Source organism: Lethenteron reissneri, unplaced genomic scaffold (assembly GCF_015708825.2).
Source record: "Lethenteron reissneri isolate LAM-NWPU_2019-01 unplaced genomic scaffold, ASM1570882v1 scaffold_1762, whole genome shotgun sequence".
NCBI lineage: Eukaryota > Metazoa > Chordata > Hyperoartia > Petromyzontiformes > Petromyzontidae > Lethenteron > Lethenteron reissneri.
In genome coordinates, this window is record NW_026891512.1 from 61611 (window position 1) to 84605 (window position 22995).

General features: G+C 49.8%; 1 protein-coding gene across 3 annotated transcripts; it reads right to left on the bottom strand.

Annotated features, from left to right (window-relative positions):
- Positions 1 to 505: 505 nt before the first annotated feature.
- On the bottom strand, positions 506 to 7573 carry LOC133339293 (histone-lysine N-methyltransferase PRDM7-like). Of its 3 annotated transcripts, XM_061547422.1 has the most exons (5): positions 6841 to 7573; positions 5146 to 5277; positions 3738 to 4072; positions 2585 to 2652; positions 506 to 1804 (listed from the first exon to the last, which is right to left on the bottom strand). In XM_061547422.1, exons 1-5 carry the CDS (start codon positions 6917 to 6919, stop codon positions 1450 to 1452), a joined length of 969 nt encoding a protein of 322 aa, XP_061403406.1. In that variant the 5' UTR covers positions 6920 to 7573; the 3' UTR covers positions 506 to 1449. The 3 variants fall into 3 exon arrangements, with proteins under 3 accessions (XP_061403406.1, XP_061403405.1, XP_061403404.1); XM_061547421.1 differs by lacking the exon at positions 6841 to 7573 and having other exon boundaries at positions 3738 to 4003; positions 5146 to 5947; XM_061547420.1 differs by lacking the exon at positions 6841 to 7573 and having other exon boundaries at positions 5146 to 5947.
- Positions 7574 to 22995: the final 15422 nt, after the last annotated feature.

Below are 22995 nucleotides of genomic sequence, written 5' to 3' on the forward strand. Positions count from 1 at the left end.
TTTCTCCCGTGTGTGTTCTCTGGTGCCTGTGAAGATCTGATAGCTGTGCAAACGCCTTCTCACACACAGTGCACTTGAACGGCTTCTCTCCCGTGTGTGTTCTCTGGTGGCTGTGAAGATGTTGTAAATGTGCAAATGCCTTCTCACACACGGTGCACTTGAACGGCTTCTCTCCCGTGTGTGTTCTCTGGTGGCTGTGAAGATGTTGTAAATGTGCAAATGCCTTCTCACACACGGTGCACTTGAACGGCTTCTCTCCCGTGTGTGTTCTCTGGTGGCTGTGAAGATGTGATAGCCGTGCAAACGCCTTCTCACACACGGTGCACTTGAACGGCTTCTCTCCCGTGTGTGTTCTCTGGTGCTTCTTCAAGGTACTCTTGTAGTCTGTGCTGTATGGACATTGGTCACACTGATGACTTTTGTTACTGGGCTTAGTGGGGTGTCTGCTCTGCACGTGATACTGTAGACTCGAGCGGCAGATGAACTGACGGTTGCAGGCAGGACACGGCAGCCTTGTGACCTCCACACCCACTCCACCTGCGTCATCCCAGAGGAACAAGACACACGCGCACACACCAACATCTAGACATGAACACTCTTGCACACGTGTGTGTATACACAAAGGTAAAGGTTTCCCACAGCCATATCAGACTGTTGGGCAAGTGCTGTTTGCGAGTACCTATGAAGGCCGGCATGGCACACGAGGGAGTAGGTGGCCAACACCAGGCCCGGCCGCCTTTGTCTCTCCAGTGGCGATGTTTCCACGTTTAAGCTAGGTACTCATTTGAGGCTGAGTCAGCCTAGGGGAGGCCTAAATATTCACCACTGACGTTGGCCGTGAGTGGGAATCGAACTCAGGTGGCCGGGTTCGTAGTGCAGTGGGCTCCATTATATATACACACAAAGACAAAGAACCCCCATATAGCCTGTATATACTTTTGGGACAAGTGCTGTTATGGGCACCAATGAAAGCCAACACGGCACACGAGTGGGAGGGTGGCCAGCACCACACATAGCCGCCTTTGTCTCCCCAGTGGCGATGTTTACTACTACACACCACACCAGTTACTCACTTCCACCTTATCAGTGTGGCTGGTGCCTATCATCTCTGGTGAGTGGTGGCTGTCATCTCTGGTGAGTGGTGGCTACCAACTCTGGTGAGATGTGGCTATCATCTCTGGTGAGTGGTGGCTATCATCTCTAGTGAGTGGTGGCTATCATCTCTGGTGAGTGGTAGCTACATCCACATCTCTGGTGAGATGTCGCTATCATCTCTGGTGAATGGTAGCTATCATCTCTACTGAGTGGTGGCTATCGTCTCTGGTGAGTAGTGGCTATCGTCTCTCGTAAGTGGTGGCTGCCATCTCTGGTGAGTGGTGGCTATCATTTCTGGTGCGTGGTGGCTATCATCTCTGGTGAGTGGTGGCTATCATCTCTGGTGAGTGGTGGCTATCGTCTCTCGTGAGTGGTGGCTATCATCTCTGGTGAGTGGTGGCTATAGTCTGGTGAGCAGTGGTGAGTCTCTGGTGAGCAGTGCTCACGGTGTTCCTCGCTTGGTGGAGGCTGCACGGGCTGCAGGTCTCTGGCGGTGGCCCTAGGAGCCATCTCGCTGCTGCTGCTGCTGCGGCGTCGCGAGGGCCCGGCCTCGCAGGCGATGCCCAGCTCCTGGGCGAACTCCTCGCCGTACCAGACCAGCAGCTCAGAGCCGGGCCCCACGGCACGGAATGTGCGGTAGTAAATCTGCCCCCGGTGCTGGAAGGCCACCAGGTTCTGCTCCTGCTCATTCCTCGCGCAGTTGACGAACCTGCGCGGGCAGACGCGGGGGCGGGGTGGGCGCCGTTAGCGAGCGCCTATTAAGGGCCGGCACTGGGCGCTACGTGAGGGTGGTGTGGCTGGAACCACGCTCCGTACCGGGTGCTCATTTGATGCCGAGTCGACCAAGGGGAGGCCCAGGGTTGGTCTCTGTGTGTAGTGGGTCTGGTCTCTGTGTGTAGTGGTTCTTGTCTCTGTGTGTGGTGGTTCTGGTCTCTATGTGTAGTGGTTCTGGTCTCTGTGTGTGGTGGTTCTTGTCTCTGTGTGTGGTGGTTCTGGTTTCTGTGTGTGGTGGTTCTGGTCTCTGTGTGTGGTGGTTCTGGTCTCTGTGTGTAGTGGTTCTGGTCTCTGTGTGTGCTGGTTCTTGTCTCTGTGTGTAGTGGTTCTGGTCTCTGTGTGTGCTGGTTCTGGTCTCTGTGTGTAGTGGTTCTGGTCTCTGTGTGTGGTGTTTCTGGTCTCTGTGTGTAGTGGTTCTGGTCTGTGTGTGCTGGTTCTTGTCTCTGTGTGTAGTGGTTCTGGTTTCTGTGTGTAGTGGTTCTGGTCTCTGTGTGTAGTGGTTCTGGTCTCTGTGTGAAGTGGTTCTTGTCTCTGTGTGTAGTGGTTCTGGTCTCTGTGTGTAGTGGTTCTGGTCTCTGTGTGTAGTGGTTCTGGTCTCTGTGTGTAGTGGTTCTGGTCTCTGTGTGTGGTGGTTCTGGTCTCTGTGTGTGGTGGTTCTGGTCTCTGTGTGTAGTGGTTCTGGTCTCTGTGTAGTGGTCCTTCAGACAATAATCACCTCATCCAGTTTGATTTAGATTCATCCTGAGCATCAACATATTCACGATCCTTTTTGTTTTTGTAAATCTGAAACACACACGCACACGAGCGGATCCACGGATAATTAATGTCAGTTGGACTGTAAGTTGAACTTCTTTCGTACCGCACGTAGCCAACCATGCTGATCGGAGGTGCGGGGGAAGGACAACAAACTAAACACTAAAAGCAGTTCTAAAGAAATGCATTTTCAATCTACAAGATTTTAAAGTGCATAGCTCCCAGTGGCTTCCTAACATTGGAAGGAAGAACCTTCCAGACGGCCGCAGAAGTGCATCTGTAAGCGCCGCGCCATGCGGTGACCACCGTCTTTGCTGTGTGTTACAAGTTCAAATAATTACGTTAATTTTTGGGTCTCTCTGTGATTCTGGGGGTCTTTGGGTGAGTCTCTAGGTCTCTGTACGAGTCTCTGGGTCTCTGTGCGAGTCTCTAGGGTATCTGTGCGACTCTGGGTCTCTGTGTGAGACTGTGGGTCTCTGTGCGATTCTCTTGGTCTCTGTGCGAGTCTCTGGGTCTCTGTGTGAGACTGTGGATCTCTCTGTGCGATTCTCTGAGCATCTGTGTGAGTATCTGGGTCTCTCTGTGTGAGTCTCTGGGTCTCTGTGTGAGTCTGTGTGTCCCACTGTGAGTCTCTGGGTCTCTGTTCAAGTCTCTAGGTCTCTGTGCAAGTCTGTGGGTCTCTCTATGCGAGTCTCTGGGTCTCTGTGCAAAGTCTCTGGGTCTCTCTGTGCCAGTCTCTGGGTCTCTGTGTGAGTCTGTGGGTGACTGTGTGAGGCTATGGGTCTCTGTGCGAGTCTATGGGTCTCTGTGTGAATCTATGGGTCTCTGTGCGAGTCTATAGGTCTCTGTGCGAGTCTATGGGTCTCTGTGCGAGTCTATGGGTCTCTGTGTGAGTCTATGGGTTTCTGTGCGAGTCTATGGGTCTCTGTGTGAGTCTATGGGTCTCTGTGAGTCTCTGGGTCTCTCTGTGCCAGTCTCTAGATCTCTGTGTAAGTCTGTGGGTGACTGTGTGAGGCTATGGGTTTCTCTGCATCTCCTTCACGAGCCTCCTCTCCACACACACGATGATGATGTAGGAATAGGAGGAGGCTGCAGCAGTAGCAGCAGCAGCTCACCAGCCAGCAGTACTCGCTCACGGGGTTCTCCTCAGACACCTCTCCCTGGTAGGGCCCAAAAATCACCCCCTTGGGCAGCTTCTTCCTGTTGCTCCACACCCCGAGGCCGGCGCCGGCGATGGAGGAGGCGCCGACGGTGAGGCCCTGGGGCAGGCTGAGCCGGGCCCTGTTGGCCACTCCCGGGGCCACGGCCGCGTCTGCAATGAACTCTGGCGGGCCGTGCACGGAGCACTCCCCCAGGTAGAAATCCCTGCACAGCTCGCAGACTGAGAGCCACAGCAGCAGCAGCAGGAGGAGGGCGAACCGCAGTAGCAACAGCAGCAGCAGCAGTGGCACTGTGAGAGAGTGAGAGGGTGAGGAGCGCTCCAGACAGATGCCTCCTTTCCTCCCTCTCTGCATTGTGAACTTCTTTAGCTCGCTCATCGGAGATGTAAACCCTGTCACCCTCCCTGCTCCCTCCCTGCATCCCTGAGTGAGGGAGCAAAAGACAGGGAGGTAAGTGAGAGTGCGAGAAAGGGAGCGTGTGAGAGGGAGGGAAAGGGAGAGAGAGTGAGAGGGAGCAGGTGGAATATATCGAGTGAGAGCGCGGGAGCAATAGAGAGAGATAGGAGAGAGTGTGAGAAAGTTAGAGTAAGGGGCCGTCCATAAATGACTTCATGCACCTAGGGGGGTGGGGGGGTCAGACATTTGTGACGATGTGTGAGGAACCACAGACAACACGTTCTACTTAATTAAATACTTTTTAATAAATGTTTTCTCCTACAACATCAGACTGCAGTGCCACATTAAATATGCACTACAATGACAATAGTTTGAAGCGATTTTAAGCATATTAAATGAGCTTTGTGACGTCACATTTGAGGGGGGGGTCTGACTTTTTGTGATGTCGTGTGATGGGGGGGAGGGGGGTCCAAAATCGCGTGACGCCATTAATGGACGGCCCTAAGAGAGTGTGAGAAAGTGACAGTGTGAGAGAGAGTGTGAGAAAGTGACAGTGTGAGAGAGAGTGTGAGAAAGTGACAGTGTGAGAGAGAGTGTGAGAAAGTGACAGTGTGAGAGAGAGTGTGAGAAAGTGACAGTGTGAGAGAGAGTGTGAGAAAGTGACAGTGTGAGAGAGAGTGTGAGAAAGTGACAGTGTGAGAGAGAGTGTGAGAAAGTGACAGTGTGAGAGAGAGTGTGAGAAAGTGACAGTGTGAGAGAGAGTGTGAGAAAGTGACAGTGTGAGAGAGTGAGAAGTGACAGTGAGAGAGAGAGTGAGAAGTGACGGTGTGAGAGAGAGTGTGAGAAAGTGACAGTGAGAGAGAGAGTGTGAGAAAGTGACAGTGAGAGAGAGAGTGTGAGAAAGTGACAGTGTGAGAGAGAGAGTGAGAAAGTGAGAGAGAGAGTGAGAGGGAGCAGGGGGTCTCACAGAAGAAGTCGTCGTCCTGGGGCTCCTCCACCTCTGTGTAGACTTTCCTCTCGCGCGGGCGCAGGCCGTAGCGAGAGCGAGCGCTGCGCGACACCGCCACAGCCTGGGCGGAGGCCGGCGGCACGGAGGAGCCTGCAGGCAAACACGGCGAGATGTTGACTACCTCTCGTGGTATACGGGAGGTCGTGGGTTCCATCCCGACCCTGACGAAGCCTGCTGTATATTTGGAGTCTGCGTGTCTCTCTCTCCTCCGTGGCGAGATGTTAACTCCCTCGCATGGTCTACAGGAGGTCGTGGGTTCCATCCCGACTGTATAGTTTACAACATGTTACCCTATTTGTATTTTTGTATTTTTAGATTGTATATTATGGCTAGTTTACATTTTATATTGTACACTTATTCACAATTTTACATACTTTAGCCCCTTAGTATTAGTTAGACTTTGTAATTTTAGTATAGTTTGACTGTATACCACTCATTTCAGTTTTAAGATTCCTACATGTTGAATGTATGCACCTTCCGGCCATAGTAAATTCCTTGTCTGTGCAAACTTTCATGGCGAATACCTCCCCGTGGTTGCGTGGATTTTTCTCCGGGTCCTTCGTTTTTTTCCCTCGACATATAGAACCAACGTCATGCGTTGAGAATATTTGGCTGCTATAAATGTCCACGTAATGACGATGATGACAAGTCACTTCGTTGAGCTCTTATTTGTGATAGCCAGTCGCTTCTGAAAAACAGCTACACAGCTCAGTGGGGCACACCCTGGTTGCTAATCCTGCATAATGCACGGGCATAAGTAGTATTAATCACATACCTGCATTTCCCATATCCCCTCCCTTTGATGCTGCTAGTCCTGCATAATGCACGGGCATAAGTAGTACTAATCACATACCTGCATTTCCCATATCCCCTCCCTTTGATGCTGCTAATCCTGCATAATGCACGGGCATGAGTAGTACTAATCACATACCTGCATTTCCCATAAATATGCTAAATGCCTCTTGATATGCATATTCTTTTGTCAAGGCGCTCTTTTCCCCCCTTCCAACCCAGCTTATATATATGCTCCAAGCACGTGTGCTGTATCATTCAGACGCTGTCGCCTCGACAGACCTGGTTTTCACCTGAGGACGGCTGCTTGCGTTGTGGCCGAAACGTCGTGAGAATTGTTTTGTTATGTTTTATTTTTATTATTTTATTACTTCCCTTCTACGTGACTTTACCGAAAGAACCAATAAGAAAAATAAACATCGTTTAGTTCATAGGCTGCATCAGTACCAGCAGCAGCCCTGACAGGAGCACATGTAGCAGTAGCATCAACAGCAGTGGCGACTTCCATCAGCACTAACAGAAGATTGCGGAGTTCCGGTGAGAATAGAGGGGAGCGTGGAGTTCCGGTGAGAATAGAGGGGAGTGTGGAGTTCCGGTGGGAATAGAGGGGAGTGTGGAGTTCCGGTGGGAATAGAGGGGAGTGTGGAGTTCTGGTGAGAATAGAGGGGAGTGTGGAGTTCTGGTGGGTATAGAGGGGAGTGTAGAATTCCGGTGAGAATAGAGGGGAGTGTGGGGTTCCGGTGAGAATAGAGGGGAGCGTGGAGTTCTGGTGAGAATAGAGGGGAGTGTGGAGTTCCGGTGAGAATAGAGGGGAGTGTGGAGTTGCGGTGGGAATAGAAATCACCGCTGCAGGCTACGCACCTCCACGTATCCTCTGGAGCGCCACCCTCAGGGCCTCCTTGCAGGCGGTGGCTCTGCGCTCCAGCCTGAACATCGCCATCCTGGCCTTGTGCACCTCCCTCAGCTCAAATCCCCTGAACTCCTCCTCCTGCTGCTCCTCCTCCTCCACGCCCTGCAAGATGCTCCACACGTACTCCAGGGCTTCCGCTTTAGTCTGAGCGGAGGGGGCGGTGGGGTGAGGGGGCGGAGGGGGTGTGGGGGCGGAGTTGGTGCGGTGACCAGCGGTGGCTAGGAGATGTTAACTCCCTCGCCTGGTACGCAGGAGGTCGCGGGTTCCATCTCGACCCTGACACCTCATCGGATTCCTCCAGTACAATACATATTTTAATTCTGATATTCTGAATCTGTAAATCTGATTCCATACATCAAGCAGAACCATGCCGTCATGCTGAACCTCGGTGGGTATGGCAGGCCATGCCTCTTCACAACTCAACTAATTAATAAACTAATTATAATAATGTAGTGGACACCGTGACGACAGAGACAGTTGAAGTAGAGGCAACCCATATTTATTAACTCTGAGCCCGTTACAGCTTCACACTTGAAGAGGTAACGGCCTCTTCACCCGTTCTCTCAAGGGAGCTAACTCCCCAAGCTAACTCACCGACTCCCCACCAATACTACGACCCTCCTCTCAAGGAGACTACCTGACCTGGCCCAGCCAAGGCACAGGTCCCGACCACCAGCCACACGAATCCGGCCCTTACAAGGACATCAGCCTTCGCGGCTCTGGGGTCGCACCACTGGCTTGCTCTGCCCGGCCTTTAGAAGGACAGCGGGTCAGAGGAGTCCCAGGGTCTAGCTAGCTGGACTTCAGCTGGTTCTTCGTCCTTGGCTTGTTCGAACTAACTCTCTCCTCTCAGAGTCTCGCCTTTTATACGATTCCCCACTGAGGGGCGGGGTTCTGTGGGATCACACACACCCCACAGCCCCCTCCCCTCGGGAGGGGCCCCGGCTAGGGATATCACAACCGCCCCGCACAGGTAAGTAATGGGAGTTAACCGGAGCTGGTGTGCGCGCGTTCCAATACCACCACCACCACAATAATGACGCACGTCTCTGGTATAATTATATAGAAATTACTTTTATAACACAGACCAGTGGAACATTTTTTTGTACTTTTCGTAACAGCTATTTTCATTGGAGTATATGACAGGTGAGGCTCTGCCTCGCCCGTCTCCCCTGACCGCACGTCCCTGGTATAGCAGTGTCTAGTAGTATGTATGTACGTTGAATGTCTTTGTCACCGTACGTAGCCAACCTCGCTAATGGGAGGTGCGGGGGAAGGACAACAAACTAAAGACAACAGCAGCAGCAGCTGTAACGAGAGGAGTGCCGTGCGCTGTGCACAGAGACCTTGCGCTTGCTGGAAGCTGCCCTCGCGTGAGACTCTCCCACGGTGGCCCAGCGTGAAGCAGCCCCCTTGCCTCCTCCTGCGTGAACACACGCACACACGTGAACACACGCACACACGTGAACACACGCACACACGTGAACACACGCACACACGTGAACACACGTGTGAACACACGGACACGCATGAACATATGCAAGGACAAAGCTCCCCCGTATAGCCTTAACAGACTGTAGGGGCAAGTGCTGTTAGTGAGCACCTATGAAGGCCAGAACGGTACACGAGGGGGTGGGTGGCCAGCACCACGCCCGACCGTCTTTGTCTCCCCAGTGGTGATGTTTACACACCGCACCAGGTACTCAGTTGAGGCTGAGCCGACATAGGGGAGGCACAGGACCGGTTCAAATAATCGTCACTGGTGTTGACCGTGAGCGGGAATCGAACCCGGGTCGCCGGGTTCATAGCGCAGCGCGCTAACCGCTACACTACCGCTCCCCATATGCACACGCGTTAACACACGCACACACGTGTGAACACACGGAAATGCATTAACACACACACACACGTGTGAACACACCCACACGCGTATTTACGCATGCAAACATTTACTCACTCACATATTTACCAAAAAGTCAATGATCTCCCCTGTGCCGCCTTAACAGACTGTTGTCACAGGACAGAACCAGGTGCCATGCCATGGGTTGACTGTTGTGCCAGGCTAGGTGCAGGTCACGAGACGGACCCTGCAGGTGCCATAGGTTTACTGAGATGACTGCCAGATGCACCACCTGTGCCCGCGACTGTGCCAACTCGGTCCACAATTAAAAAGATGCCCCGTGTAGCCTTCACAGACTGTTGCGGTCAAGTGCTGTCAGCAAGCAGCATCTACGAAGGCCAGCACGGCACACGGGGGGATGGGCAGCTAGCAACACGCCCGACCGTCTTTGTCTCCCCAGTTGTGATGTTTACTACACACCACTGCACCGGGTACTCATTTTGACGCTGAGTCAACCTAGGGGAGGCTCAGGACCAGTTCGGATCGTCGTCACTGGTGTTGGCCGTGAGCGGGCATTTAACTTGGTTCCGCTGGTGATTACAACCAGCTTCATCAAGCGAGTCTACAGGGGTCTCTGCGTGAGTCTACAGGGGGTCTCTGTGTGAGTCTACAGGGGTCTCTGCGTGAGTCTACAGGGGGTCTCTGTGAGTCTACAGGGGTCTCTGTGTGAGTCTACAGGGGTCTTTGTGTGAGTCTTCAGGGGGTCTCTGTGTGAGTCTACAGGGGGTTTCTGTGTGAGTCTACAGGGGTCTCTGCGTGAGTCTACAGGGGGTCTCTGTGTGAGTCTACAGGGGGTTTCTGTGTGAGTCTACAGGGGGTCTCTGTGTGAGTCTACAGGGGGTCTCTGTGTGAGTCTACAGGGGTCTATGTGAGTCTACAGGGGGTCTCTGTGTGAGTCTACAGGGGTCTCTGCGTGAGTCTACAGGGGGTCTCTGTGTGAGTCTACAGGGGGTCTCTGTGTGAGTCTACAGGGGGTCTCTGCGTGAGTCTACAGGGGATCTCTGCATGAGTCTACAGGGGGTCTCTGCGTAAGTCTACAGGGGTCTCTGTGTGAGTCTACAGGGGTCTCTGCGTGAGTCTACAGGGGTCTCTGTGTGAGTCTACAGGGGGTCTCTGCGTGAGTCTACAGGGGGTTTCTGTGTGAGTCTACAGGGGTCTCTGCGTGAGTCTACAGGGGGTCTCTGTGTGAGTCTACAGGGGGTTTCTGTGTGAGTCTACAGGGGGCTGTGTGAGTCTACAGGGGGTCTCTGTGTGAGTCTACAGGGGGTCTCTGCGTGAGTCTACAGGGGGTCTCTGTGGGAGTCTACAGGGGGTCTCTGTGTGAGTCTACAGGGGGTCTCTGCGTGAGTCTACAGGGGGTCTCTGCGTGAGTCTACAGAGGGTCTCTGTGTGAGTCTACAGGGGGTCTCTGTGTTAGTCTACAGGGGGTATCTGTGTGAGTCTATAGGGGTCTCTGCGTGAGTCTACAGGGGGTCTCTGCGTGAGTCTACAGGGGGTCTCTGCGTGAGTCTACAGGGGGTCTCTGTGTGAGTCTACAGGGGGTCTCTGCGTGAGTCGAGAGGGGGTCTCTGTGTGAGTCTACAGGGGTCTCTGTGTGAGTCTACAGGGGTCTCTGTGTGATTCTACACAGGGTCTCTTTGTGAGTCTTCAGGGGGTTTCTGCGTGAGTATACAGGGGGCCTCTGTGTGAGTCTACAGGGGTCTCTGTGTGAGTCTACAGGGGGTCTCTGTGTGAGTCTACAGGGGGTCTCTGCACGGTCTGCAAGCGCCCTTTTACGTTTGCCTCTTCGTCCTCCGTGCATCGCCACCTCCTTCCTCTTCCTCCTCCCCGTCCACTCCTCGTCGGAGTCGCTCGACCGCCCGCACTCCGCTCTATTCCCCCTCGCCCTGCGCTTGCCGCGTGCGCGCATGAACTCGGGCTGGGCCGGGTTCATCCCTGCGCAAGGAGGCAGTCGGTCATTGTTATTTGTACGTATTGGCAGTACACCCGTGCAGCATAGCAACACACCGGGTCCTCGTAACACAGTCCTGACGATGTGATTACTATCAGAGCGTGTTTGTTTGCGTGTTCAACACAAGTACGCGTGGTTAATGCAGTAACTTGATTCCTTGCAAAAAGGAATCATCTATTTGGTGTGTGAACATCTTAACAGCTCCTGTTTTATTGCCAGAAAGGGTAAAACCGATTCCTATTTTTTATACTTTGATTCTGGCAAAAAGGTCCAATGATATAGCTACTCACCCCGAGCTATAAATGCTCTTGACACTGCATTGTCTTTGTACTGGTCGCCTTTTGGTGTTGTTCTCTGGTCTGACACTGGTGAGACTAGGCCATGAAGAAGGCTGTCTCTGGGGTAGACCAATCAGTATCAAAGACAATGATTAAATGTTATCAGAGAGTGTTTGTTTGCGTGTTCAGTACGCGTGGTTAATGCAGTAACCTGATTCCTTGCAAAAGCTATAATCTATCTGGTGTTTGAACATCTTAACACCTCCTGTTTCATTCCCATAAAGAGTAAAACCGATTCTTATTTTTCATAGTCCCGACGATGTCGCCGTTGCCCCTTGAGTGAGCTGCAGGACTCTCCATCAGAAGTTGCACTCAGATTCAGCAGCCGCGTCCCCCATTCCGAACGTGCGGTGGCGACACCACGAGTCGTATCGAGGCACCGTCCGACCGAGTCTCTAGGGGCACGAGGAGTCCAATCTTGCCACTGGAGCACGGAGCAGCCGATCGTCATCAGACTGGGCGCCGCTGTACGGCAACAGACTGCGAAGCTTCGTGTTCAGTGCTGCTCATGTCACGTTCCGTCTTCCCACCGCTTTGGCATCACGACAACTGATTTTGACGCACCACCACCACCCCAAAATATCCTTCTGTCTGGGGTCTCGAATCGCGAGGAAATAAATAACTTTTGCCAAAAATGTGATGATTATTTCATACAGCGCAACGGTGTACCGCTACTACGTTCATTTATATTATTTGGCTGCTACAATAACTCCAAGCAATACAGTAAACACGATAGGAGTGCAAAGTATAGAAAAGGTAAACAAATTACACACACACAAAATACATTTTTTTGTAAATATTCTTTGGTTCTTTCGGCAAAGTCACGTAGATAGAAAAATAAAGTGAATAAAAATAATCAAAAACCACAAAAACGTTCATCCTCACTGATGTTGCTGACTGGTATCTTAGCGCTTTTGAGGGTTGCAGCAATTTCAGATCTTGTAACGTCTGCAGCGATGCGCCCCAAACCCTTAAGAGCGACATCGACCTGGGCAATAACGTCATCCACTGGAATGTGTTTGGGGGTGACTGAGAAGTTCAACCCTTTAGCCAAAACCGACTTTAGACCATCGCACATTGGGCTATTACTCAGATTAATAACAACCTTGTCAACGTCTAACCTTTTAACGTGTGGATCTGGTTTCTTGTTAGAAAGGAGGTTGAACTCGAAAATCAGATCTTTACATTTCGCTGACATTGTAGTGGCTGATTAAGCGGTCATGTTATCTACATGTTCCCAATCAGATGTCGACATTTTTCCCGTCAATGTTAAGTGTGATTTCAAGAGTGTCTTGTCTACATGATCTAGTTCAGTATGGAGCAGTCTAATTCTCTCTGAGATCAGGGCCAAGCTCGCCCTGAACAAAATTCGTCTGGCATTGGAAGATGTGACTGCAGCAGAAATCAGTGTCAATGAGATCGGTATTACGTTAGAGTCACGGCATCTCTTCAGAAATGTGAGTGACTCGATCAGATGAACTTTCTTGTCACGGAGATTGTTAAAAGATCTCATGGTTATGTGGAAACCCTCCCAATAGAGGCAGTTCAAATGATACAAATTAAGTGAATAAAAAATTATAAAAATAAGACACTAATTAGACTGCTCCATAAAAAAAACACTAATGTATACATTTCAATTTAAAGCTTTCGTGACTGCAGGGATTCATCTTCTTGGTTCTTTCGGTAAAGTCACGTAGAAGGGAAATAATAAAATATTAAAAAGAAAACATTAAAATTGTATTTTAATAATTGTATTTTATGTTTTTTTCCCTTCTATGTGACTTTACCGAAAGAACCAAGAAGACTAATTTATAACTCAAAAGTTTTGATTATACATGAGTGCTTTATCATTTTTATTATTCACTTTATTTTTATTTTAGTTTTTCTATCTACGTCACTTTATCGAAAGAACCAAAGAATATGAATTCCTGCAGTCACGAAAGTTTTAAGTCAAAATAAACTATTTTTGTAAATGTTGTGGGTTTACTCTCCAACATTATGAATCCGTAGGTAAAAAATAAAATTTAAATTAATAAAAGTACTTTTATAAATTTTAATTTTACTTTGATTAATTTTAATTTTATTTTTTACCTACGTGACTAGAATTATGAATCCGATGAGCTATGAAGCTCTTTTTCATAGATGTCCCATAGGGGGCACGGGGTCAGAAAGTTACAACACAAAACACAAACACGATAGGCGTGCAAAGTAGAGTAAAGGTAAACAAATCATTAAACTAAAACTAAATCTATTTTTACTTCACCAGGTGAAGTCCACTGAGCTATTGGCTCCTTCTTCAGAAGCGACCTGGCTGCCACAAATGACAGCTCAACCAAGTGGCTTACCACGTGGACATTTATAGCAGCAGACAAATACTCTAAACGCGTGATGTTGATTCTACAAGTGGAGCAAAAACCCGGAGGACCGGGATCTAACCCACGACCTCCTGTAGACCATGAGAGGTAGTTAACATCTCACCGGGGAGAGACACACGCAGACTCCAGATATATGACAGGCATCGTCAGGGTCGCCATCGAACCCACGACCTCCTGTAGACCAGGCGAGGTAGTTAACATCTCGCCACCATGGCGCCCCATGCATGCCACTCTGCTACGACGTCTTGGTCTCATCATTATAATCACTGCGACAATTAGTTGAGTTGCGAAGAGGCTCGGCCTGCCGTACCCACCGAGGTTCAGCAGGACGGCGTGGTTCTGCTTGATGTTCCTGTAGCGCCGCTTCTCGCACTCGGCCAGATCGCTCCACTCGGCCTTGGTGAAGAAGCCTCTGATGTCTCGGAAGTCGCCCATCTCCTGCTGCTGCTGCTGCTGAGGCGCAGAGACACGGAGGGACGAGACGCGGACGACGGTCAGATGCAGTCACGGAGATGGAGTCACATGGAGACAGAGTCACAGGGAGACAGAGTCACAGGGATACGAGACTAAGATCCCCCGTGTGGCCTTAACAGACTGTCGGAAGGCGAGGTAACTCTACCTCAAGCGATGTAATATAACGTTAGGTCGAGGTAACATTACCTCAGGCAGAGGTAAAATTACGTCAGCTAAGGTAACATTACCTCACCTGAGGTAACATCACCTCAGATGAGGTAACATCACCTCAGGTAAATGTAACATTACTTGAGGTAATCCGAACGTGTTCACATCACTTCAGCTAATGTTCATATTTTTACGCTAATATCGTAAATCGTCACGTGGTTAAATCGTTAAACACAACGCTCGCGTGACGTCACCACCTCAGTGTCGAGCCGTCGACACTTCACGCGGCAGCCTCGAAGTGCACCCAGCCTGGCACAGGCGCCGTGGTGACGTCACCGTCACTGAGTGGCCAATGGCGGCGATTGGCGGTGGTGGGAGGGGAGTGGGGGGGGGTGATGGGGTGGGGGGAGTGGGGGGGGGTTTATTATCGGAGTCGCAAAAGTTGCTACAAATGCTACGGGCCCCGCACTTTCAAGGGCCCCGCGCTAAATGCTTTCAAAATATCAATTCGGGTTAATTGATTCTGCACTTGCTCTATTACTATAGTACTATACAGACTTCAACTTTTTTTTTTATGAACGACTGGGTGTTTAAGGTTAGCGATTAGTCGTATTATCCGGCTGTATAGCAAATGAAAAAATACAAATACTTTACTGTGCAAGTAAAAAATGTGTTTTAATGTTTACGTTTTAAAAAAAATTATTGGGCCCCTTTCTAGCACATGCTACAGGCCCCGAACTAACTTTATCCGGCACTGAGGGTAAGGTAATCAGAATGTGATGCAATCCGTATCAAATCACGTTATATTATAAGGTAATCTTCACCGCGACATTCTCATTCAGTGCAAAGTAAATCTTGTACAATTAATTAGTCGCTCGTGTCAACACTGTACGAGATGTGTAGCTGTAATCGTAACGTGAAGTCGTCTCGTAGCGTAAATCTTACACGATTTAAAATTCGCGTGAGATAGAATCCTCACTTGACTACTGGTAGGAACCTCCTGGTTACACCAGCCCACAGGGGATTATTGTGTCCGTCCGTCCGTCGTGTAGGGAGGGGCTGGGTGGGGAGGGAGGGGCTGGGTGGGGAGGGAGGGGCTGGGTGGGGAGGGTGGGGATGGTTGGGGAGGGGAGGGGCTGGGTGGGGAGGGTGGGGCTGGGTGGGGAGGGTGGGGCTGGGTGGGGTGGGGCTGGGTGGGGAGGGAGGGGCTGGGTGGGGAGGGTGGGGCTGGGTGGGGGAGGGGTGGGGAGGGAGGGGCTGGGTGGGGAGGGTGGGGCTGGGTGGGGAGGGAGGGGCTGGGTGGGGAGGGTGGGGCTGGGTGGGGAGGGAGGGGCTGGGTAGGGAGGGTGGGGCTGGGTGGGGGGTGGGGATGGGTGGGGCTGGGTGGGGGGTGGGGAGGGAGGGGCTGGGTGGGGGGTGGGGAGGGGCTGGGTGGGGCTGAGTGGGGGGGCTGGGTGGGGGGTGGGGAGGGAGGGGCTGGGTGGGGGGTGGGGAGGGGCTGGGTGGGGCTGAGTGGGGGGGGCTGGGTGGGGGGTGGGGAGGGGCTGGTCACCCCGTGGTGCCCTTAGTAACCTCAGGTCGAGATAACATTACCTCAGGTGAGGTAACTTTACCTCAAATGAGGTAACTTTACCTCAAATGAGGTAACTTTACCTCAAATGAGGTAACTTTACCTCATGCGAGGTAACTTTATCTTAGGCGAAGTAAAATTACTTCAGGTGAGGAAACTTCACCTCAGGTAGAGGCAACATTACCCCAGGTTAGTTAACTTTACCTCAGGCGAGGTAACTTGACCTTAAGTGAGGTAACTTTACCTCACATAGAGGTAACATTACCTCAGGTAAATGTAACATTACTTGAGGTAATCCGAACGTATTCACATCACTTCAGCTAATGCCCATATCGTAATATTCTCACGTAGTTAAATCATTAAACACAATTATCGCGCGATTATTACCTCAGGGTTACATAATCGGAATTCAATGGAAGGCGAGGTAACTTTACCTCACGTGAGGTAACTTTACCTCAAGCGATGTAATATAACGTTAGGTCGAGGTAACATTACCTCAGGCAAAGGTAAAATTACGTCAGGTAAGGTAACATTATCTCAAATGAGGTAACTTTACCTTATGCGAGGTAAAATTACCTCAGGTAAATGTAACATTACTTGAGGTAATCCGAACGTATTCACATCACTTGAGCTAATGCTCATATCTTTACGCTAATATCGTTAAATCGTTAAACACAACGCTCGCGTGACGTCACCACCTCAGTGTCGAGCCGTCGACACTTCACGCGGCAGCCTCGAAGTGCACCCAGCCTGGCACAGGCGCCGTGGTGACGTCACCGTCACTCAGTGGCCAATGGCGGCGGTTGGTGGTGGTGGGGGGGAGTGGGGGGGGGTGGGGGGTGGGGGGAGGAGGGGGCGGAATGGCGGTTGGTGAGTGGCGGGAGGGGGGAATGGAGGGTGGGAGGGGTGGGGGGTAACGGGGGAGTGGAGGGGGCTAGACGCGTGACGTCACCACGCAGTGACGTCATCAGAGTTTTTAAAGTTTAAATTTTTATTCTGGAGGAATCCGATGAGCTGTGAAGCTCTTTATTGTCCACAGGTGTCCAGTCGGGGCACGTGGTCAGAACGCCACAACAACAAACACAACACAATAAACACCGTAGCAGTGCAGAATAGAGGAATGGTAGGCACATGACCAAAACACATCTGTAGGGGCGTGTGAATTGAAGTCTGTAGGACAGTGTGATGTGTAATTTTGTTGGGTCATAGTTTTACCATCCTTGAGGTGCAGGGATGACGACTGGGATTGGTGTTGTTAGGATTAGCAGTGAGCAGCTGTGACCAGGTGCTGCTGTGTGTAACGACTACAGATAACGCCAGGGGGGGGGGGGGGGGAGTTTAAGAGCCGGGAGCCGACAGCTTGGGGCTCGCAGTGGCTACAGCGACTATTGGAACGGTCGATGCGGCCTCTGCGTTAAACAGCAGAAGACAACGGCACAGTCTGGTTCTCCTACAACGCCGCGTGTTAGTTTGAACAACGCCGATTGGATGATAAACGCCATGAATGATGTGTAGGAGAACACGCTGTTTGTGACGCGGATGCGGATTGGATGCAACGCGAGCGAGCGAACGGAACGAGGTCGCAACGCGAGTAGGAACAAGCGGTTCTCCGTGCGGCTGCCTCGGCGTAGCGGCATCACGCGAGGAGGCATTGGGATGCTGCTGGATGCTGCTTCTAGACGCTACCCACGCGCCTCAGTCGTAGTCCGGCCTCTGTCTCACCCATCATCTCGCGTGTTGTCGCGGACCACGCTTCACCCCCTATAGTTTATATTATTTCTCCACAACGCGGTGTTCTTCAGGAACGCAACAATGACCACCACATCTTCTTGGTTCTTTCGGTAAAGTCACGTAGAATGGAAATAATAAAATAAATAAAATAAAACATGATAAAGAAAATGTTTATTTTTATTATTTTATTATTAAATAAAAATAATAATTATAAAACAATGACTTTATTGTTTAAATTTATTATTTATTATTTCCATAAAAATAAAACATAATAAAGTAAATGTTTATTTTTATTATTCTATTATTAAATAATAAAATAATAAAAATAAAACAATTACTTTCTTGTTTTATTTTTATTATTTTTATTATTTCCATAAAAATATAACATAATAAAGTAAATGTTTATTTTTATAATTTTATTATTAAATAATAAAACAATACAAATAAAACAATTACTTTATTGTTTTATTTTTATTATTATATTATTTCCATTCTACGTGACTTTACCGAAAGAACCAAGAAGATGAATCCCTGCAGTCACGAAAGAAGATTTAAATCGAAATGACCACCGCGTTACAGGAGAACAACAGATCGTGAACGCGCTTCGACGATTCGTGGCAACGGCAACACAAAGCGCCACGCGCAGTCTCTTGCGACCAGCGGTGTCTGTGATGAAGGTTTTTGTTGTCGTCGCTGCTGCTGCTCCTGGGTTAGATGGCGTTGGATCACAATCCTGGCACATCGCCCGATGAAACCGGTCGCCGTTGTTTGTAATCACCGGCGAAACGTCACCGGCACTCGAATTGTAAATGCTGTTGTGGGTTCACTCTCCCCGACACACAAGCGCTGTGTGTGCTGAAGTTGGTAACCAATTGGCACGTTTCGTTTACGTGACAAACCCTGACTGATTGGCCGTGTCAGGCGATGGTGGTGGGTGGTGGTGGGTTAACGACACAATGTTGATATTTACGAGATCTCTAACCCAACAACAACAACAACAAAAACCAAACCTCTGTCACGGAAAAGTGTTACCGCAGAGCAAGTCGCTCCGACCTCCTGGAGATACCGGTGAAACAGGCTAAAAATTAACCCGTAAAAACAAAGTTTTTCACTATAAATCCTTTATATGCGTGGCGGCTAGAGTCCTCTCGTCCTCTGGCTTGAGATGGCTGCCACCTATGGCTCAGATGGTTGCCTGCCACCATTAAGCAATTGGTAATTAAATACAATTTTTTTTTTCCTAAAAAGTGTAAAATTTTGGTAAAATTTTTTCACGAAAATAAATTGTCACGCACAACGAGTCTGTGTGCAAAATGTCAGCTCGATTGGATCACGGGAAGTCGGTTAAAAAACGACTGAAAGATTTGCACGGTCGTGAGCGCGCAAGCAAGCAAGCAAGTGAACTTAATATAAAGGATTTAAAAATAACCCCTGCCCGATTAAACCCGGATATAGTTTGGCCCAGGCCAGAGTAGACCCGGGGGATAAAGTGTCCTAGGCTAAACTATACCCGGGGGTTTAAACTAGACTGGTCCAGACCATACCCCCCCTCCAGGGCAGAACATGCCCCATGTGAAAGTTCAAAGGCAATTATCCATACAGAGAACAGCCGACAACGGACTTCAATCGATATCTAAAAAGCGTATAAATGGAAGTAAGAATCTCAATTTGATCAATTGAAGCATTTTTAGGGTTATTATCAGTTTTTCTGGTTGAAGTAATCAAAGTCTATGTGTTTACAGTTTTAAATAAAATGTTGGAAAAATTTAGTAATTCATGTGTATATCACAAATACCAGCTATTAAAGCAAATCCTGGAAGGAAAAATCGAAGGGAAAAAACGACCAGGACGGCCAAAAACGACATGGCTCAGTAACATCAAAACATGGCTACAATTAACAACAGCACAAACTCTACACGCCGTGCTAGACCGGGACCAATATCATCGTGAAGTCGCACACGCCGTTAGGCAGCACTAAACAAGAAGATATCGCTCAACACTATTACTATCATGGGGGTATGATTTGGCCTAGAGGGGTATAATTTGGCCTCGGCCATGATACACCCGGGTACAATGTAGCCTAGGCCGCTTGAACCCCGGGTAGACTACGGCCTGTTGCACCGGCACGGGCTGTGTGAGCTGGGCCGCCTTCACAACCAACGAGACGCCGCCGCTGCCAATTGGGACCAAGACGGCAGCGCTGCCTCCACCGGTCCGGTGAGGTCATTCTCAACAGGAGATTTTTGTTTTTCGATTTGAAGCTTTCGTGACTGCAGGGATTCATATTGTTGGTTCTTTCGGTAGAGTCACGTAGAAGGGAAGTAATAAAATAATAAAAATAAAAGATAATGAAACAAAATATAATAAAATATTTTATTATATTAAATTATTGTTTTATTTTTATTATTTTATTACTTGCCTTATAAGTGACTTATATAATAATATGTTATATTATTATATTATTTTATTATATCATATTATTTTATTATGTTTTATTCTTATTATTTTATTACTTCCCTTCTACGTGCCTTTACCGAAAGAACCAAGAAGAGATTTTTTTTTCGATTTGAAGATTTCGTGACTACAGGGATTCATATTCTTGGTTCTTTCGGTAAAGTCACGTAGAAGGAAAATAATAAAATGATAAAAATAAAACTATACAATTCTCACGACGTTTCGATTGCAACGCAAGCAATCATCATCAGGTGTGAAAACCACAGCAATATTGTTTTTGTTGTTGTGGGTTTTCATAAACTGATGATTGCTTGTGTTGCAATCGAAACGTCGTGTTAATTTGATTCTTACATTTTTATTATTTTATTATTTCCCTTCTACGTGACTTTACCAAAAGAACCAAGAATACAGTAGATTTTTATTAATCATTTTACTTTTCCAGGTAAGGCCCCCACTGAGCTGTGTAGTAGCGACCTGGCTATCACAAATGACAGCAGCGCACCGAAGTGGCTTATCACGTGACATTTACAGCAGCCAAATACTCTGAACACATGTGGAGATGTTAACTACCTCTCCTGGTATACAGGAGATCGTGTGTTTGATTCCGACCCTGACGCCTGCTGTATATTTTGAGTTTGCGCGTCTCTCTCTCTCTCTCCCCGTGGTCGTGTGGATTTTCTCCAGGTCCTCCGGTTTTCCCTCGACATTTAGAATCGAGATCACGCAATCAGAGTATTTGGCCGCTATAAATGTCCACACAATGATAAGCCACTTCGTTGAGCTTTCATTTGTGATGGCCAGGTGGTCGCGTCTGATAAAAGAGCTACTACGTATCCAGTTGGACCTTACTTGGTAGAATCCCAAGATAATGTTTGTTAGTTTATGTATATATATCATTTTAAACAGAATCACAAACTAACGCTCAACTTTCTTAAACGTGCAAGAGTCAACGCGCGCCACCACCGTGCGACATCACGCGAGCAACCGGGACGCAGAAAATCTCTCAACCCTTTCCCGCGTCCGAGACGTCTGCAGAGTTGCAGGGTCGGTGGGTGTCACCGTTCACGGGGTGGGTGTCACCGTTCACAGGGTGGGTGTCACAAGGGTGGCACAGTCGGGTTTTTTACAATCGGGTTTAATTGTCTTTTTATATTAAACCCGATCATCTAAGATTGAGAGAAATCCGGTTTCATTGGTTCTAATTGCAGAACCGCACTTCTCAACGATGGGCTTCATCCATTCCAAGCTAAGGAACTCACTGGCGCCCACGATTGTGGAGAAGCTCGTGTTCATTAAGACCAACCTGCCCGCCGCATTCTACGACTACCCCGTGCCCGACGGCCCCGAGTACCATAGCAGCACCGACGAGGAAGCAGCCTAAGCCTATCAGAGTTTCGTATTCATTAAACCAGGTTTTAATTCCCCGAAATCGGGTTTAATTGTGTTAAAGAAAAAACCCGATGCCTGCAGCTGGAAAAATCGGGTTTTTTTCCACCCATGGGGTGTCACCGTTCACGGGGTGGGTGTCACCGTTCACGGGGTGGGTGTCACCGTTCACGGGGTGGGGGTCAGGTCACGGGGTGGCTGTCACCGTTCACCGCAGCAGTGGCAGCAGCAGCAGCAGCACTGCTGTTGTTGTTATAAAGACGTCGTTGCTCACCGCAGAGAAGCGTAGCGACACGGACCGCCGCCACTCTGCGCTAGCCGGCGCGAAAACTGTGCCACACTCCCTGCCCCGCGTGGCCCTGTGGGAGCCTCGGTACCGATAATGTTGCTTTAGTTTTTACTGCGTTTTGTTATTCCGACGACGACGTTCACGCACGGCGCGCGGCGTCGTCGCGACGGCAAAGGGTTAAGTTCACGCTGGGAACATTTTCAACGGGGGAGGCAGCAACAACACGCAGGGTGATCCAAGTGCAGATGCCCCAATCATACCTACACCCCCCTCCCCCAACGCCCTCTCGGAATATTTTTTCAGACCGCAGGAATCCGATGAGCTATGAAGCTCTTCTTCGCAGATCTCCAGCCGTTCCACAGATGTCCTCTCCTAACACCCCCCCCCACCTCCTCCCCGTAGCTTTCCTCTCAGCGGCAAAGTGAATATCGCGCAAGCGATGGCTCAGGGCTACGGGACTGAGTGCACGGAGATTTGTGAGCGGATGCCACCTTCGTCATCGGCCGCGGTTCAGTCTACCGCTGGATGGGTACGTACTGTACGTACTGTACGTACGTCGCACGGGGCAGGGCTACGAGACGGCACGCGGTTGCGCATGGAGACCGGCGGGAGACGTGCAGACTGGGGTATCTGTAGGTGGATCGCCCTGCGGTGTCCCCCTCTAGGGTAACAACAGTGCAGCTCTGCACGGGGGACTCTGCACACTCACACACACAGGGACCCCCAGGTGATGGGGGTGGGGGGGGACACGTGCAGTGGTTGGGACCTAGAACTCCGCACTTGCAATCGAGGGGTGGCCAGGTCGGTTTAATCTCCCACCCCCCACAGAGTGTGAGGCAGGTGTAGGAGGGTCCGTAGGTTTCCGTGTTCACATTCAAAATCAGTTTCAAGAGTGGCACAGCCTCGGCTAGTCACGTGGCCTGTTGTTTAAAACTAATTCACAGCTCGGCGCTGTGCGCGTTTTTGCTCAGGATGGCTGACTTTTCTGTTTCCACGGGAATGAGAAAATGCATTCTGGCCGGTGTGTGTTCTCTGGTGCCGGCAAAGACTGGATGGGTCTGCAAACACCTTCTCACACACGGTGCACTTGAACGGCTTTTCTCCCGTGTGTGTTCTCTGGTGCCTGTGAAGATCTGATAGCTGTGCAAACGCCTTCTCACACACAGTGCACTTGAACGGCTTCTCTCCCGTGTGTGTTCTCTGGTGGCTGTGAAGATGTTGTAAATGTGCAATGCCTTCTCACACACGGTGCACTTGAACGGCTTCTCTCCCGTGTGTGTTCTCTGGTGGCTGTGAAGATGTTGTAAATGTGCAAATGCCTTCTCACACACGGTGCACTTGAACGGCTTCTCTCCCGTGTGTGTTCTCTGGTGGCTGTGAAGATGTGATAGCCGTGCAAACGCCTTCTCACACACGGTGCACTTGAACGGCTTCTCTCCCGTGTGTGTTCTCTGGTGCTTCTTCAAGGTACTCTTGTAGTCTGTGCTGTAT